This window comes from Sparus aurata, chromosome 5 (genome assembly GCF_900880675.1).
Source record: "Sparus aurata chromosome 5, fSpaAur1.1, whole genome shotgun sequence".
NCBI classification, from domain to species: Eukaryota; Metazoa; Chordata; class Actinopteri; order Spariformes; family Sparidae; genus Sparus; species Sparus aurata.
In genome coordinates, this window is record NC_044191.1 from 17,382,963 (window position 1) to 17,398,974 (window position 16,012).

At 40.9% G+C, this 16,012-nt stretch overlaps 1 protein-coding gene across 5 annotated transcripts; it reads right to left on the reverse strand.

Moving 5' to 3' along the window:
- Positions 1 to 2,153: 2,153 nt before the first annotated feature.
- Positions 2,154 to 14,325, reverse strand: fam163b (family with sequence similarity 163 member B). 5 transcript variants are annotated; one of them, XR_003983986.1, is made up of 4 exons: positions 13,619 to 14,325; positions 8,587 to 9,043; positions 2,361 to 7,506; positions 2,154 to 2,285 (listed from the first exon to the last, which is right to left on the reverse strand). XR_003983986.1 is itself a non-coding variant. In XM_030415923.1 (3 exons), exons 2-3 carry the CDS (start codon positions 8,677 to 8,679, stop codon positions 7,066 to 7,068), a joined length of 534 nt encoding a protein of 177 aa, XP_030271783.1. In that variant the 5' UTR covers positions 8,680 to 8,702; positions 13,818 to 14,325; the 3' UTR covers positions 2,154 to 7,065. The 5 variants fall into 5 exon arrangements, 4 of the variants coding, with proteins under 4 accessions (XP_030271783.1, XP_030271784.1, XP_030271782.1 ...); XM_030415923.1 differs by having other exon boundaries at positions 2,154 to 7,506; positions 8,587 to 8,702; positions 13,818 to 14,325; XM_030415924.1 differs by having other exon boundaries at positions 2,154 to 7,506; positions 13,818 to 14,325.
- Between the last annotated feature and the right edge of the window lie 1,687 nt (positions 14,326 to 16,012).

A 16,012-nucleotide genomic window follows, 5' to 3' on the forward strand; every position in this document is an offset into this window, starting at 1 on the left:
CACATCTGCCCCTGTCATTTTTATATAAAGCCACATACAGTATTTATTCAGAGAAAAGAAAAAAGTTAAACACTAAGAAAGAATTTTTAAAAAAGGGGGTAAAAGCTGAACCATGAACTTTATCATGTACCCCCATACATTCTCTCTCAAAGGCACGTTGACAGTAGGGAGACTGAGGGAGAGGATTTTATAGTTTCATTTAACCGTTGTTTGTGCAGCATGGTCTCGACATGTACATTTCCTTGAAAAGTGAAAACATTTATGACACACAAACCAACTGAGACACTTTACACTAAATAAGGAGGAGTAAATGAGGAGAGGAAAGACAAAACCACAAAAAAGCACAAATGAGAAAAAGAGGCACAAAGGGATATAAATTGTACCATAAAATGAATTTTCGGGGGGCACTTATAGAGAAGATGACAGGCCTGGGTGTGGCGCCCTGATGCCCAGGCCACCAAGCGCTCCCTTAAAGGGTTACTCCACCAATTCAACACAATTTAAGTTTCTTTACAGGTCTTGGGGAGTCCAAGTAAAAGTTAAAAGTCGTATAAAGCCTTTTGTGGCTCCGGAAGCAGCCACATGCAATCTGACAAATTGCCTCCATTGATATCACTCAGTGGCTAATTGCATTGTGGGTAATGTAGGCGCCAGGTTGTGAAAAGAAGGCATGAATTGTTGAATAAAAACGGTGATATCTCTGGTTTTGTTGTATCAAATTTGATCATTTGTTTATAAACTGTCCAAAATGAGGCTGACAGTGTTATAGGAGTGCAATGCTGCCGCAGTAGACTGCTTCACAGAACCACTGGGGGTAATTTATCAGTTTACTTGCAGCTTCCTCTGATCACAGCAGGCCTTATACTACTTTTTAACACATGCACGAGTACTCACGCACCTTCAAAACCAATCACTATTGCATTTCCAACAAGAGCTTACCTTATATCAACTCAGACAACATGCACTGTCCCAATATATTGATTCTAAATTGCTTCTCTCTGTCCATGTTGTGTTTTAAATATGTGCCGGAGGGAAAACCTGCTGTTTTTCTATAACTAGTTGTTGTTACGCTAGCTTACGTAAACACTGCTTCAGCTGACTGTCTGATATCAATATCTGATGTTCTGTTTTATTCCGACAACGCGGACAGCAGACGAGCTGTGTGAAGTCATGGGTTGTTCTGTAACTCATATTATGGGTACACAACTGCACATTTGCATACTTACTCCCTAAACACACAGCACTTGAAAGTACTTTATTGATGTCATTTACACCGGGCAAAGGACGAATAATAGTGAATCCAACAACCAACACATTGCTGGCTTATTTCAAATATCAAGGGAGTGAAGGTTTACATAGAAGCACTGGCAAGAACTTTCAACCCTGGTAGTACTCCTAAGAACTGTAAACACACATTAAAGCGGCACTGTGTAGTTTTGGAGAAGTAAATCAAGGTCATATTAGTATTTAAAATATTAACGAGGTAATAATACAAACTGTGCAATATTTATTTTACTGAATAAACAAGATGTTCTCAGAGGAAAATGATGTCCCCAGAACACTGTCTGAAGCTATAAAGGTGGCAGGGTCTGCCACATTTATTTATTTATTTATTTTGTTTTAGATCTTTCTCTTATGATTAACGCCTCTTCCCCAAAACTACGCAGTGCACCTTTAACATGAAAAATTGGCGGAATTAGACTTTAAACTGCACCAGTTCAACAAAAAGCGAATCAAAACAGTAACACCTTGCAATTTTGGTTCTTAAAACGCCCATGACTTGGATTAAAAAGTGTTTAAAATGACTCTGTATTGTCAGCTGAAGCGTTCAGGGGAATGACTGTACTTGAAAGTGGAGGCTGCAATGATGAAAATGTCAAGATAATTGTGGCGGTGCATCACAGCTATGAATCCATTAAAACGCTGTAATGACTGTAATCTGTGTATCCTTCTCCAGTGACCTCCACTCTCTACCCTCAGACTCCCTCGCATGCAAACAAGTTGACTGTGAATTTAATGAGGGTCAAACTGATTAAATAAAAACAAACAAACAAAAAAAACCCAACCAAACAGAACAAAATCTGTCCTGAATGAACTCCCTCTCTGCTGCTCTTCATGTAACGTCTCCCGGAAGGTAGAACACAGATACCACAGAGATTTGCATCATTTTATTAACACTGTAAATGAAGTCACTTTCACACACAGAGCAGCTACAGTAGACTCAGGTTTGCAGCTGACGCCCCCTGCTGGCCAGTGTGACAGCATCGAACCTCTCGTCCTATGAACTGCAGGAGAACAGAAACACGCATGAACTACTGAAGCAGAGAGGAAAACAAATGCAGCTATTTCTGTCTACTCACTGAATAACAAAGTGGTTCTGCTCTCATTCTTCTTAAGGAACTTTGTGTAGTGTAGATCCTGCAGCTCAATCCCCCAAAACACCCTCAATGGATTCGTGTCTGAGGCTTGACTTATCAGTGGGGTGGATATTTATTTTTCAGAGACCTATTTGCCCTGAGTTAAGACTCCCAGGATTTCTTTCCTCTGTGGCTACATGCAAACTGTAACCCCAGCTACTTCTGTCACCTAAAACATTTATGGGTCGGCGCTTGCTGTAGGCAGATCTTTGCCTTGGCAGACTTACTGCCTGGTAGTCTGAGCGGGGGGCAAAGTCGTCTCTAAGATCAGGAGAAGCATGAATTCAGTATCTAAAACTTATCAAATTTTCAAGAGATAGAAATAACGGCATCATTTTGTGTATCTTAGGATACGGACTGGTGGAGAATAAAGAAGGAAACGCGACCAGAAACAAAAGGTGATCTTTCACCACAAGTGTAGTAGAAACAGAAGTTTTAATATACGCAGGTAATGCTCACAAAATGTTACAATATGCTTTGTAAAGTACTGCTCAGTTTTATAAAGTGGTTTGTTCCAATCATGATCGTATCTCTGGTTATATATGGAAGTAACTGTGTGCTCACCAATTTTGTGCCACTGAAGGCAGTACAAGAAGTCAGTTACTGAATATAAAGCATTACTTATGTCATGTTCAAGGTAAATGTCCGTAATAAATCATTCAACTGAAAAATAAGTGGTAACACTATGAAGCCCATGTCTGTTATACATTACGATGCACCTATAGAGCTGCAAAATCATAGTGATCAGCTCTCATTAATATTAAAGGTGCAATGTGTAAGAATTGGCTACCAGTTAAATTCATACTACAAAAAAATATCAGGCAGCATATAATCAGAATAACTAAAAATCGTACACATTCCACCTTTCATGATGATTTATAAACAATAATGGAAACTTGAAACTTGGCTTGGGATTTGTCCTTTTTTCCGGGTTGTATGTGCCCCCTTACAAAAAAGCCGGCCCCAACCTGGCCCCCCTATTAAAACTGGTCTAGAACCACCACTGACACAAGCTTTATAGAAACTTTTTTTAAAATACATTTTCTGTTTCCCATCACTTTAACAGCGAGTTCAGACTGCAACATTTTTGTCTCTTACGTTGGTCACTGTGTCAGACCAGGCAGTTATAGCAATATGTGGTGCGGATGATGCCGGCTTTATGTTGTCTGAGAAGCCTTAAAAAAGAAAGACAAACACAATTCCACCTCACAGCACCAACAACCTCATTTCAGTCATTTATATGGGAGGTAAATATGACTTTTGAATGTTTCAGCTCTTTGTTGAACCTACAACCTCCAAGCTTTAGAGTGTAGCCACACTAACTGCTGCTTCATCCTAACAAAGGTGTTTTAGGGTCTCTGCAGGTTCTGCACTTCCACCTATCTGACACACCCATGATGAGTGTCAACTAAAAATGACGTGTTGAAACGGAAGGCTTAACAAACTTCATGAAACACTCAGAGGGAAAAGTCTCACATGACAGAAAAAAACAAAACCATTCTACAACAATAAACAGATCTTGTGTCATTGTTAAGCAGTATATTATGTTGTCATACATGTCATCCTTAAGTTTGCTCCAAATAAGAATTTTAAATTCTTCTGAATGTTCATTTTGGGATAAAGGAAAAATAACAATCTGCAGCTCCTTGAGAAGCTGGTGTTTCTTCTGATGTGACATTTAAAAAATAATACTCATCTACTATCATTAATAAATACCAACAAATGTGCGATCAGTTGTTTTGTATTTTGCCCTAAATGCTCAATAGCTTGTGAAAAGCCCAAAACTGCCACACACAGCACAGCATCTATCTAGTGACAACAGGAAATAAATGTCTTCCAGGAATCACAGTCATTGGATCATTGAATGCTTCAGAAAAGCCCTTTAAAATGTCATTTGTTTTTCTGCACTGTTGCAAACAAACAGGAATTCACACACTGAAACACTCACATACTGACAGCATCACCAGCTGCTCTCCACTGTCTCAATTAATATCAATACAGATGGAAAAATACAGTGTTGTGTTCACGGATCTACTCAAGTGAACACAAACATTAGTAAAACTTAATCTTCATGTAATGTTTTTAGGATCAAACTACTTTAGATCCCAATTTTGAATGATGTCCATTCAATTACTGACTTGATGATATTTCACCTGGTTTTAAAACAAATGGGGATTTATTTTTATCGTTTAAAACTGAATACATGACCACATTTTTTTATATTGAATGTTGATTTAAAATAAAAATTGTGATCTTAACAAGTTATACTGAGCTTGGTAAGTGTCTAAAACCAAAACTAATGCACTGGCATAAAATACTAACCGAATAATAGTGCACTTAAAGGGTAACTCCACCAATTTGTCAATTACAAACACTAAAGTGTGTTAAACAGTTCTTGGGGAGTATTATGTGGAAAAAGCAGTAAAAAGTATTTTGAGGCTCCAGAGGAAGCCGCATGTTATCTGATAAATTTCCACCAGTGATGTCACTCAGTGGCTATGTAGCATTGTGGGTAGTGCTGCTTACATTACCCACAATGCAACTTAGCCACAGAGTTTCCGGGTTTCCAAAAGCAGCATTGATTTTGGTTTAGCATTAAACACCTATAAAACTGCTGGACTCATTATAGAAAGTTTGAAAACAGATTATCTAAATCATTACAGCACAGCCAGAAATATCGCCCTTTTATTCTATGCATTATTGCTTTTCAAGACCTGCTTACATTATCCATAATGCATTACTGGAGGCAATTAATCAGATCATATGCAGCCTCCATGACCTATAAACATACTTTCATGTGTCTATTTGGTGGAGTTGCCCTTTGGATAAACGCATAGTGATAGGCTCTGGATAAACACATTTCCCATTCCCAGGAGGCTTTGCTCCATTCTACGTTAATTTAAGAGCAAACAAACAAGTTCAATTACAGGTCGTTTTTTTTTTCAAATTTGTGACCATGAAAGTTCTGTAACGCCTGAATAAGAAAAATTAAATTCAGATTTTGTTCAGCCCCCTATTTGTTTTGAGAATTCAACAGGAAACCAGTTCTTACATATCACACCTTTTAAAGCCTCTCACACCTAAAGTAAAATATTCAAAAGTTCTATCCATCTCTAATGAATTGATAAGTGGAGGAATTCCACTGTGAAAGAAATAAATGTGAAACATAACAGTTATTGGACATTATACAGTTGCTGCCACACAAACAAACACTTCAACAAAACAACATTTCGTCTATGGGCATATCCACTTGTATATTTTTTCCACTGCATAAATGTTTCGCAGTCAAGTGGTAATATAAGTACACTATAATAGTACACATATATTGTATACTGTATGTTCAGTATGGAGCAGAGCACTGATCTGTTGAAGTATGGGTTGTGCACAAATATTGGTTTTCTATTAAAAAAAGTCTTAGTGACTGTTAAATGTGAACAGTTTACAAATGGAAGCTACTGACTCAGCAGACGAGTCCATAGCTTTGTTTTTTTTTCTCCAAAGCTCTCTTGATTTGGAACTTATAGGGTGAGTTTTACTCCATATTTTTCTTCTGAACAAATCCCATGAAAAGACCAAAACCAACAATGTGTTGGCCTGTCTCTCAGAGCTTCCTCCGAGGCCACTGGCTCCTACTGAAGACATAAATCTATATAGCACCTCCAAAATACATACGGTAGTTTCAATGATAAGGCCCAGTAATTTACGTAAACAGCTGGTCACTCTATTTTCTTAAAGCACGAGTGTGGAAATAGTGCTTTTGTTGGGGCCTCTTTTCAGTGGCGGATGGATCCCCATTTGGTGCTCTCGTGAGTATTTAGGGCAGCAGGACAAGTGTGATTAGGACACTATAAACCTAGTTGTGTGAGCTCATGGTAATGAAGGAACATGTCACCAAGTGCAACAGTGTGGTTCATTGATGTGTTTTTAATAGTTTTTGGACAGTAATGGAGCTCTATGGCACAAGGGACATATCAGGTTTGATGAACACACAATACTTGTTAGTAGATACATTCATTAATGGTTTTGGTCTGCCCATGGGATTTGTTGAAAATTTGAACAGACTCACCCTTTAAAAGAGACTCAGTTAGCCTGAACAAACTGTTAACTAGGAGTTAGCGTCATTCTGGAACCAGCCTATTTGAACTTGATTTTAATTTGGGCTTTTTCCCCCCTCCATTTCTGTCCCTTTTGTGGTTCATTCAAACAAACAAAACCTGTGTTCAATTTACTCACAAACGCTGAAATTGTTCATTGTCTTTGTTATACTTTAAAACACATATATTGATTTGCTATTTAACTAGCTAATTAGCTAATTATCTACACACAAAGTCAAATGTAATGGTCACAAAATGATCAGTCTTAAGTCAAAACTGGCAAAAGTTGGTCTCTTCATGTCTGTCAGAAACAAATGTTTATGTTCAGACATGCATTCAGCTGTTAGCAGTTGCTCCGGCGATGCAGACCTCCAATATGGCTGCCAGGGGATGGATTACATCACCCAAAAGCCCTCAGTATTGCAGTGCGTCAGGACAGCACAGTTTTAACGCTGCATTCCAGGCAACACGTAATATGTTAGTTCAGTCAGTTTTGTATTAATCAACCTCTCCTCCGGGCCATAAGGGTGGCGCTGCTTCCACACTGTCTGCTCCTAGACATCGGTGCTGACACTGTGGGTGTACACCTCCCTCATGGTGACGGAGCGGATGAGGTTGAGCTTGTGGTAGAAGCTGGCCAGGTCCATTGGCAGATCCAGGTCATGCTGCTGCACAGTCCTGTAGCTGATCCTGCGTCCGCCGTTGCACAGCCTCTCGGGGTGCTGCAGGTAGAAAGGCAGCGAGCAGCGGGCGCAGGACGGGCAGAAGGCGTGTGAGCGGTGGCACCTGCGCGGCGGTGTGGGGGAGAAGCTGGCAGGCCCATTGGCCTCGGTGAGGAAGGTGGGGGGGTAGGTCTCCGGTTCTTCGCCAAAGTGCTCAGGCGTCGGAGGCGAAGGGGGAGCGGACAGAGCCAGAGGGCGGGTCGGAGATATGGTGGCAAGCTCTGGTTGCTCCTCTTCCCCCTTCTCAGACTCCTCCCTCTTACAGCAGTAATACTTGAGTGATCAATCACAATAAGAGAGAACCGCAGGTCAGAGTCACTGTCAAAATTAGGACAAGTTATTTAATTGTTAAACTGCCAATAGACAACATTTCTGCCCCTACTTGTCATTCTGAAGTAAATACTGATTGGAATACTCAGTACTTGAAGTAATGCGACCCCAGTGTACTTCGCTTGTAGCCTAATATTAGCTTTTTACAATTTCATTTACGCTTGAAAAATCATTCAAATGGTGTTCATTGAGATTATCTTGCTAAACAAAACATGTAGGTATCATAAATGAGGGTATCAGGGTGACGCCAACTTCCAGGTTAGCCTACAAAAACACATCATCCCTGCTGCACTCAATGGCTGTGAATAAAATGATATCATCTGCATATAGATTGGTTCCCTATAACCCTCAATTTTGCAATGCTATCAGCCTGCCCATCGTGCTCGATTTTTCCTGCCGAAATGAAGGAGCATTACAGCACAAAAGTAACTGTTGCCATTGCACAACCAAAACAGGAAGTGGAATTGTTTTCCCCAGTTGCTATCCCCAGGTAAAGAGACTTTGTCGAGATTTTGTTTACCCTTAGCAGCGGGACACAAGACAGCTCAAACCTGGCATTTTTCCTAGATGATACTGAATGATACAAGAGATCCAATTTCTAGGTCAAATTGGGATTCCTACAGTTGTTTTTTTATTTGGACAGTAGCACAAATTTTGCAAAAATTCCCCTGTTAGCACGACTAATAAAGACATTTCTGAATTGCCATGTTGCTAAAGATGTGTTAGTGGTAGCGGTGCTAAAAGTGATACCACAGGAAAATGTTTGGAGGGGGGAAAGTTGAAAAGTTGTCCATTTCCACTTTACCACTGACAATCACTCTGAGCATATTAACATTGAGCTCAAAGCAGAGCTGTGCCAAGGTGCAGTGACTACGTGTATAGACTCTTTTCAGTTAAATGATCATTGTACTTTGTGCTTTTGTATTTTTACAGGAAGGTGTTTCTGGATGAAAAGATGAAAGTCTAAACTACTGTTACATACAATCGTAGTAACTGAAATAGTCAATAGTAAAAGAGTCATACCTGCAACCTACATAAACACAGTACAGCGACGATGGTCAGTAAGATGACTGTAGCCAGAATTCCTCCTGCGATGACCACTGTCCCGGCTGACATTCGAAATCCTCTCCATCAACAGCCTGCAGGACGGGTGAGTAGGACAAGGAGGATGGGGACAGAAAGAAGGAAAGGAAAAGAAGAGGACGAGAAGGAGGAAAATGAGGACGAGGAGGAAGAAAATAAGAGGAGGAAACAAGTGAGAGACATAAGAAAAGGAACGGGGCAAGAGAAGAGAAGAGTAAAGAGGAGGGAAAATAAAGAAGGAGTGGGGGAGAAGATGAGGAAAGAGAAAGATGAGAGAGAGAGAGACACGGGTCAATAAGGAGCGAGATGGAGGAACAGATGGAAGAAGGTCAGGGAGAGGGGAAGAGGAAAACGAAGACAAACAAATAAGGAAAATGGGTGCGGAGAGGAGAGAGTGCTGTGACAGATATAGGAGGAAGAGGAAGGAAAATAAGGAGAGAGGTCAAAATGAGTAACGGATAAGAAACAAGAAGAAAAGAAGGAGGGATTAGAGGATTCATGGGAGAGAAAAGAGTGCAAGGAAGAAGGCAAAATTTGGAGGAAGAGGTGAGGGAAGTCAGGCAGGAAAGCGAGAGGAATATGAGGAGGAGAAAGAGGAGGAGGATGGAAGAGAGATAATGATGTTGCTGTAAAGTTTTATGACTCAACTGTACAGCTCCAAAATGGTTTCTCTTGCCAGCAGCCATTACTGAAAATATTGCTGATCAATTTTTATTCTTTATCTTTTACGACTGGGCGCCCATTAAGCCCTCACAGTGAGCCAAGTGCAAATATTAGCAGGTCTGATCTCCTTCCTCTGTAATCACCACATCTGGAATGTAAACTTATTTCATTATTTGTTATCAGTGAAACAATTATGAACTAAAGTTTAATAAACTAGACATTTAGCACTTATTAATGTTTATTGGCTTTTTTACTCACTTTATTCAAAGAAGTCTTTACACCAATTTTAGCAAGGCATGTCAAGTAAGATTTTTAGTTACAAGGGCCGTCCAGATGTATGACAGATATTCATATCTTTGAAAGTTTCATTTGCACTGTTTCAAACAGACCTGAATCATGTATGTGCCTTCAGATCTGGATGAGTCAGGACTCGAAGAAGTTAAGAGATATTAATGAGGGTGAGAACAATTCAAGACTCAAGGCCTCAAGGCTCACAGAGATTTATTTTTTATGAGACAAAGATGTAAATAATCCTCTAGTTTATGTTTAGCATTTCATGGGCTAACTGCATTCCATTAAACATTTTGCATATTTTAGTTTTTAGTCTGAGTGCTCCCAAAGCAGCCTGACGATTAAACAATAAGGCAGTCAGCTGAGCGCAAACCTCTGCTAACACCAAACTGCTCTCCAACCTGCAGAGCCGCAGCCTCCAGGGCTGATGATGGTGTATTGTGTGTCTTCCTGCACAGTAGCAGCTGTAGTAATAATTACAGCTGAGAAGGAGGACGTGAGGAGAAGTTGTATGTATGTGATAAGGCTGTATAGGGAGGAAATTGGGGATGGTCGGTCAGGTTAAACAAGCACAACACCTAAAGTACTTTAATTACAGAGTAGTTTTAGTGCCTAAGCCTTACCAAACTGTGACCATACAATGCAGGTCTGTGGCCTGACACTGTTGCACTGCAAAGGTCATGTTGCTTTTGGAACAGTGATATATGTCATTTTGGAGATACTGACAATAGATAGATAGTTGTCAACTAGTTTTTAGTCAGTTTCAAAGGACTGACAGGGAAAGAGAAAAAGTCTTCATAAGTAATAAGCTAATTCCGAAATATACAAGCATTACAAATGAACCAGATAATACTGTCTCTGGAAGTTTTCTGAGAGAGAAGGGTAAAATAAAAGCCACCAAAAGGGAGAAATATGGGACAGGGGTGATTTTATTTATGCAGGAGAAGGAGCAATAACTTTTGGTAAAAGGTGACACAAAGTTCTCTTTTTCATCGTGTGTGAATGAGGGCAAGTCACATTGTATTATTCACTTTCTCTTCATGTTTTATGCATTAAATCTGGTCCCAAACTAGAATAAAATGTGTCTCAGCAAACAGAAAGAAAATTACTAAAGGGTCACCAACAAACCTTTAATGTGATGACAGATGGAAATGTAACCAGTTCTCCCTGTGGGCTTCTGCCCTATAGTAGTCAAAGGTACCAGTGAATAGTGAAATCACTCATCCCTGATGTCAGAATACTATTATCAATTTACATGATGAATATCTAATATTCAGCTTTCCCTCATGTTTTATACAATGAACCGAAGCACTGTTTAAAAAAATGTACTGGCAGGCAGATGCAGAGTCACGTGTTAAGAGAAGTGACAGAAGCAAAGCCATCATCATCATCATCATCATCATCATCATCATCAATCTTATTTACTCATTGCTTCCTGTGTGGGTGTGACAAGGGTCGGCAGGTTTCATGATGCATGCCAATGTCCAACATGCCAAAAATAGCTGAGCGGAAAAGATATCAATGGAATCTAAATGAATAGGACGAAACATTACACATAGAATCTACCTGTAGACTAATTGACAGGCTAGTTTATGTCATGTGCTCTCCGGCTACAGCACATTACTGCAGTGCAGAGTCAAATGAAGGTACTTTTACTGACGGCCAAAAGAGAGCCGCAGTGATCAGTCGATGAATCAATTAGTCGATTGCAAGAAAATTAGTGGCCAACTATTTTGAAACTCATCAATCTTGGTTTTCTGGTTTTCTCTCTGACTTCCTCCGGCTGCTCTGCCCTTAACTCTCTGTGATTTTCCGAGTGTCCTCTAACTATAGCTGCAACTTAGCTCTGTTAGCTGACTCTGCCCGTAACTCTGCTGGGGAGTGTTGGTGTTTACACTGCTATCACAGCAGCTCAGGTGCAGGGCCAGAATGTGCACCAGAGCTGGAGCCAGGGGAGCTGGGATGGGAACTAGCAGCCTCTACGAACATCATGGTAGAGATGAAGAGACTGGAGAGGACGGTTCAAATGCTTCATCTCCAAGTAAGACACGAAAGTAGACATGAAAGTAAATATGGTAATCAGCCCCCGTTTCTAATTTGCCTACTTGTTCTGAGTTTGTATTTCCTGAATATCTACAGCAAAGGTTAAAGAGTTCAAAATGTGCTGACTGAAAAAAGGCAGCACTAAAACATGTGAAAAGACTACATGCCACCACACCTACATATAAGAACACTGCCGCTCTGACTTGGAGGCAGCAAGAGTAAAGAGGGGTTTATGTATATGAGCCACAGACCAGCAGAGCAGCAGAGCAGCAGAGCCCCTCGCAATGAAGACGCCTGTCTTTGAACTTGTCACCACCCAGAGATTCCGGACACACGACCAAACGCCGCCACAGCCTGCCTCCCGCTCATCAGCACCCTGAGGATCAACTAATCACTGGCTATTGCATTGTGTTTCCATAGCAACCGAGCCCTGGACATCAGCATCCCCAAGGACCCAGAGAGTCGTTTACACCCACACAGCAAGTCAGCATCACACACAAATCACCGGACAAGACACACACTCAAAGGTCAGCATACGTCCATCCATCCATTCATCCAGCCAACTGAGCACAACACTCCTTCCTTTTCCTTCCTTTAGACTTAAATAAATACAAATGATATCACATAAATCTGAAGTAGGAAAAGCACACACGGCAACAAAACTCTATATTACTTTTTTTTCAGTCAAAAGTCTCTTGTTATCTTATTTCAACCTGTTTCCGATGCACATCAAGTTATAATGAGACATTTGTGGGGTTGTTAAGCACACGGGCCTAAAACAATGAGACAAAAATATAATTAACATGTGGATAAACATAAATGGCATAAATGTGCTTTCTCAGTTTACAGCATGGACATCTGATCACATCAAAACTACATCCGTTTACTTGAAAAATCTTAACTAATACAACTTTTATTCCTTGCTTGGAGACCCTTTAAACCAAAATAAATTGCAAAAATGTGATGCCAAATGTCCTTACAGAAGTATTTTATCATAGAGGAGGTGACTATAAATTGTAAGTTGAGTCGACGCCATAGCTACCATTATGGAAACTGAGGTCATGTCCTCAAGTAGATTTTTTGGCCTAAAAGCAGTCAAATTAAAATATATCTTAACTTGACTGCTTTTAGGACCAACAGAGACAGCAATCAGTATTTCTTCACCAGAATTTTTTGCTGACAGTGCAGAGAAGATTTTAGAATTTCATCTTGGGAAATAAAATCCACAGACAACCCAAAACGAACAATTCAATCAGTGACTGAGACAATGATGAGACCTTTGAGTCCTTGTCTTGTTAAAATGTAGCAGGTGACAGTTTGAAGGACTCAGACACATGGTAAGGTCCTACCTATGGCTTTTTACGTGAGGACAGTCACGTGACACTGGAAACGCGCACACGAGCTTTTTGTGCAAGATTGAGGGTGTCCAACACCAATAAACCACATGATTGTTTTGCAGTTTGCAGAGAGTCGATGTGGAGGTAGTTTGGTGCGACTTCCGCGCAAATTTACGCGAATAGGTGATCAGGTTCACTTTAACTTTCACACTTTCACTCTGTCCGTTCAATAAGTGCCAGCAGCCTCCTCCACTCGGGTTTCAGGGGTGTGGATTCATCAGCACACACACACACACACACACTGAAGCCCAAGACTTATTACAACACAAGCCTCAATTACGCGTTAGAAATCAATTCATTCACGTGCGTAAAAGCGGTACCGACAATTACGCACGAATTCAGGATACAGGAAAGAGGCTTTTTCTGAACTTAATCGATCAACTTAAAGAACAAAACCTCTAATCGAAAGCTGTCTGCGGACTTGTGCGGATGTTTAAGCGCATTTTACGCAGCTTTCTCGCGCCATGGCACAAACGTCTTCAATAACCGGTTTTCTGGCACTTTGTTACACCCGCTCGGCTCCTTCAGCGCACCGCAGGAGCCACAGGCAGTTCCATACAAACAGCTGATAATCTTACCCATCACATTAGTATTTGGGTCGTCCCATAGCGTCCTCCCGCAGCACCTCCAGCTCGGGGCGCCTCGGTTTGCGGGCAGAAGAGGCGGTTTCGGGGAGTCGAGTTTCAGTTTCGAGAGGTGTAACCAAACCTTTAACTCTCAGCTAACAGCGGCGTTTTTTTTGTTGTTTTTTTTTTTACATCCACACACACATCTGACCTGTATGAACTTGGAGGAGAGATCTGTCTCAGTGCGTCAAAGAAGGGGGAAATCTGTCTTCACATTTCTTCTGTCCGCGTCTTCGTTCCACAGTTGGAGACGTTTGAGAAAAGAAGATGTGGCAAAAGTTTTACCTCACGAGAAGCTGTTTCCTTCGTTGTTTCTTCTATAAATTTTCTGCCTCAGAACAGGTTGCAGTTATTAAAAACGATGGTCAAATGAACAATTGTGAAATATTTCCTATCCAGGTGCCCAGGTTTCCTCTTAGTCCCAACAAAACCTTGAAAAGAGAAAAACGAAGAGAAGAAGCAGATCCAAACACACACCAGTGACCGCAGGAGGGAGAGCTGTTGGGAGAATTAATTGTGGGATGTAAGTTCTGCACGGAACCGGTCTCATCCTGTCTGTGTTGCAGCGCATTCATTTCCGATGCTGACCTGACTGGATGTGACCGTGCGTCACAGGAGCGCGCGCTGCAAGAGTACCTGAAGGATGCAACCAGGTCGTTTCGAATCTGAAGAGCATTCCAAATGTTCATCTCACAATTCATTGAATCAGGTGGTTTCTTCCTGATAGAGGGGGAAGGATCTTGTTTTCAGAGGGGAAATAGGAATGAAAAAGTAGTCTCAGTTTTTTAATTTAAAATTTTAGGAGAACATCCCTGGATTATCCTACTGTATAACTTATTCAGGATATTTATTTACAGTATGTGTTGGCCTTTGATCACCTTAACTTCACCCTTCACCTTCACCCTCTGCCCTACACATGAACAGGCCCACATCACATCTTCACACCCACCAAGCAAACACATATCTTTACAATGTCATCAAAAACGTTGTAAAGACGCCTTTTGGATATGTTTTCACTATGTGGGAAAGATCTGATCTGTAGGTCGAGTTGCTGCTTGCTGCGTGCTTATTGGCTCACCCACGCCGATGACATTAAGTCGTAGGTATCAAGGCAATTTGGTGGGTGCCATGAATCAGTGAAAGTTCGATACCCAACCCTGTCTATAGGATCCAAAGCTTTATGAACAGTGCTGCTAATTACAGCAACAGTTGCAAGGACGGATGTTTTTGAAAGTGTTTTGCAATATTCCAGTATTCCAATTTTAGCCACGTAGTCACACCATTACACAGACAGAATGAGCTACATTAATTGTTTCCACTATGACCACGAGAGAAGGGTGGCCCTCCTGTTTGTAAAATAAATAAAATACAGAAATTCAATAAAAACAGAAAGGGAAGTCTGCCGCGTGTCCTTCAGACTTGTCTTGGTTTCCAAATGTAATCAATTATTTTCGAGCCAGATACAGTGAGAGAAATGTTTCCACAGCCTGAACCAATTCACACACACAAAAACTGAACTTTGTGAAAAGTGGAATTTCTCATACCAGAATTTTCCGGCTGTTTTCTGTATCTGTTAACAAATATGTACAAAATCTGAATCAATAAAATAAGTATTAGCTTGCTGCTGTACTGTTTCCCTGCTTGCCGCCTACCTCTCTCTGTCAACCCTCTCTCGCTTCCATCTCTCCACTATGAGCGGCACCAAGAAAAGACGAGTCCACGAGTGGCAGAGAAAGAAAATATTTTATCGCGTGAATTATTTAGAGGTTAAAGCAGGCTGAGATTCCACTGTATTGTACAGACAAGAGAGTGTAATATTAATGAGTGGAGACGTTAGAGGCTATTTCTCCTCATATCTGCTGCTCCTGCTGGGCCCTTTTTCTAAAGGATATATAAGGAGGCAAAATTCCTGCATCAAGTTCTTGTTAACTTCAGTAGAAAGCATCACAAACTGGCATGGTTTGTGCACGGCCCAGACCAGGAAGGCTCTGGGTGGCACATAACCCACCCCCCACCCCAGCCATAGTTGGGTCAACCTGCTGCCATCTGGAAAAAGATACAGAAGTATCTGCTGCCGTACCACCAGACTACAGAGCAGCATCTTTCCTCAAGCTGTGGGACTCCTGAACTCGTCCTCATCACTCCACCATAACAAATAGCTTTATTTTGTGATTCATTTCTTATTCATCCATTTATATAATTTTTGTTTTTTGACCAGCAAAGTGGGACTACAACCAGCATCTCATTGTGTTGTTGTATGATAAATAAATGAACCTTGTGCCTTGTACCTTCAGCGTCCAGCTGCTCTCACAGGAAGCTGCTGCTCCCAGCACCAAAAACAAACTG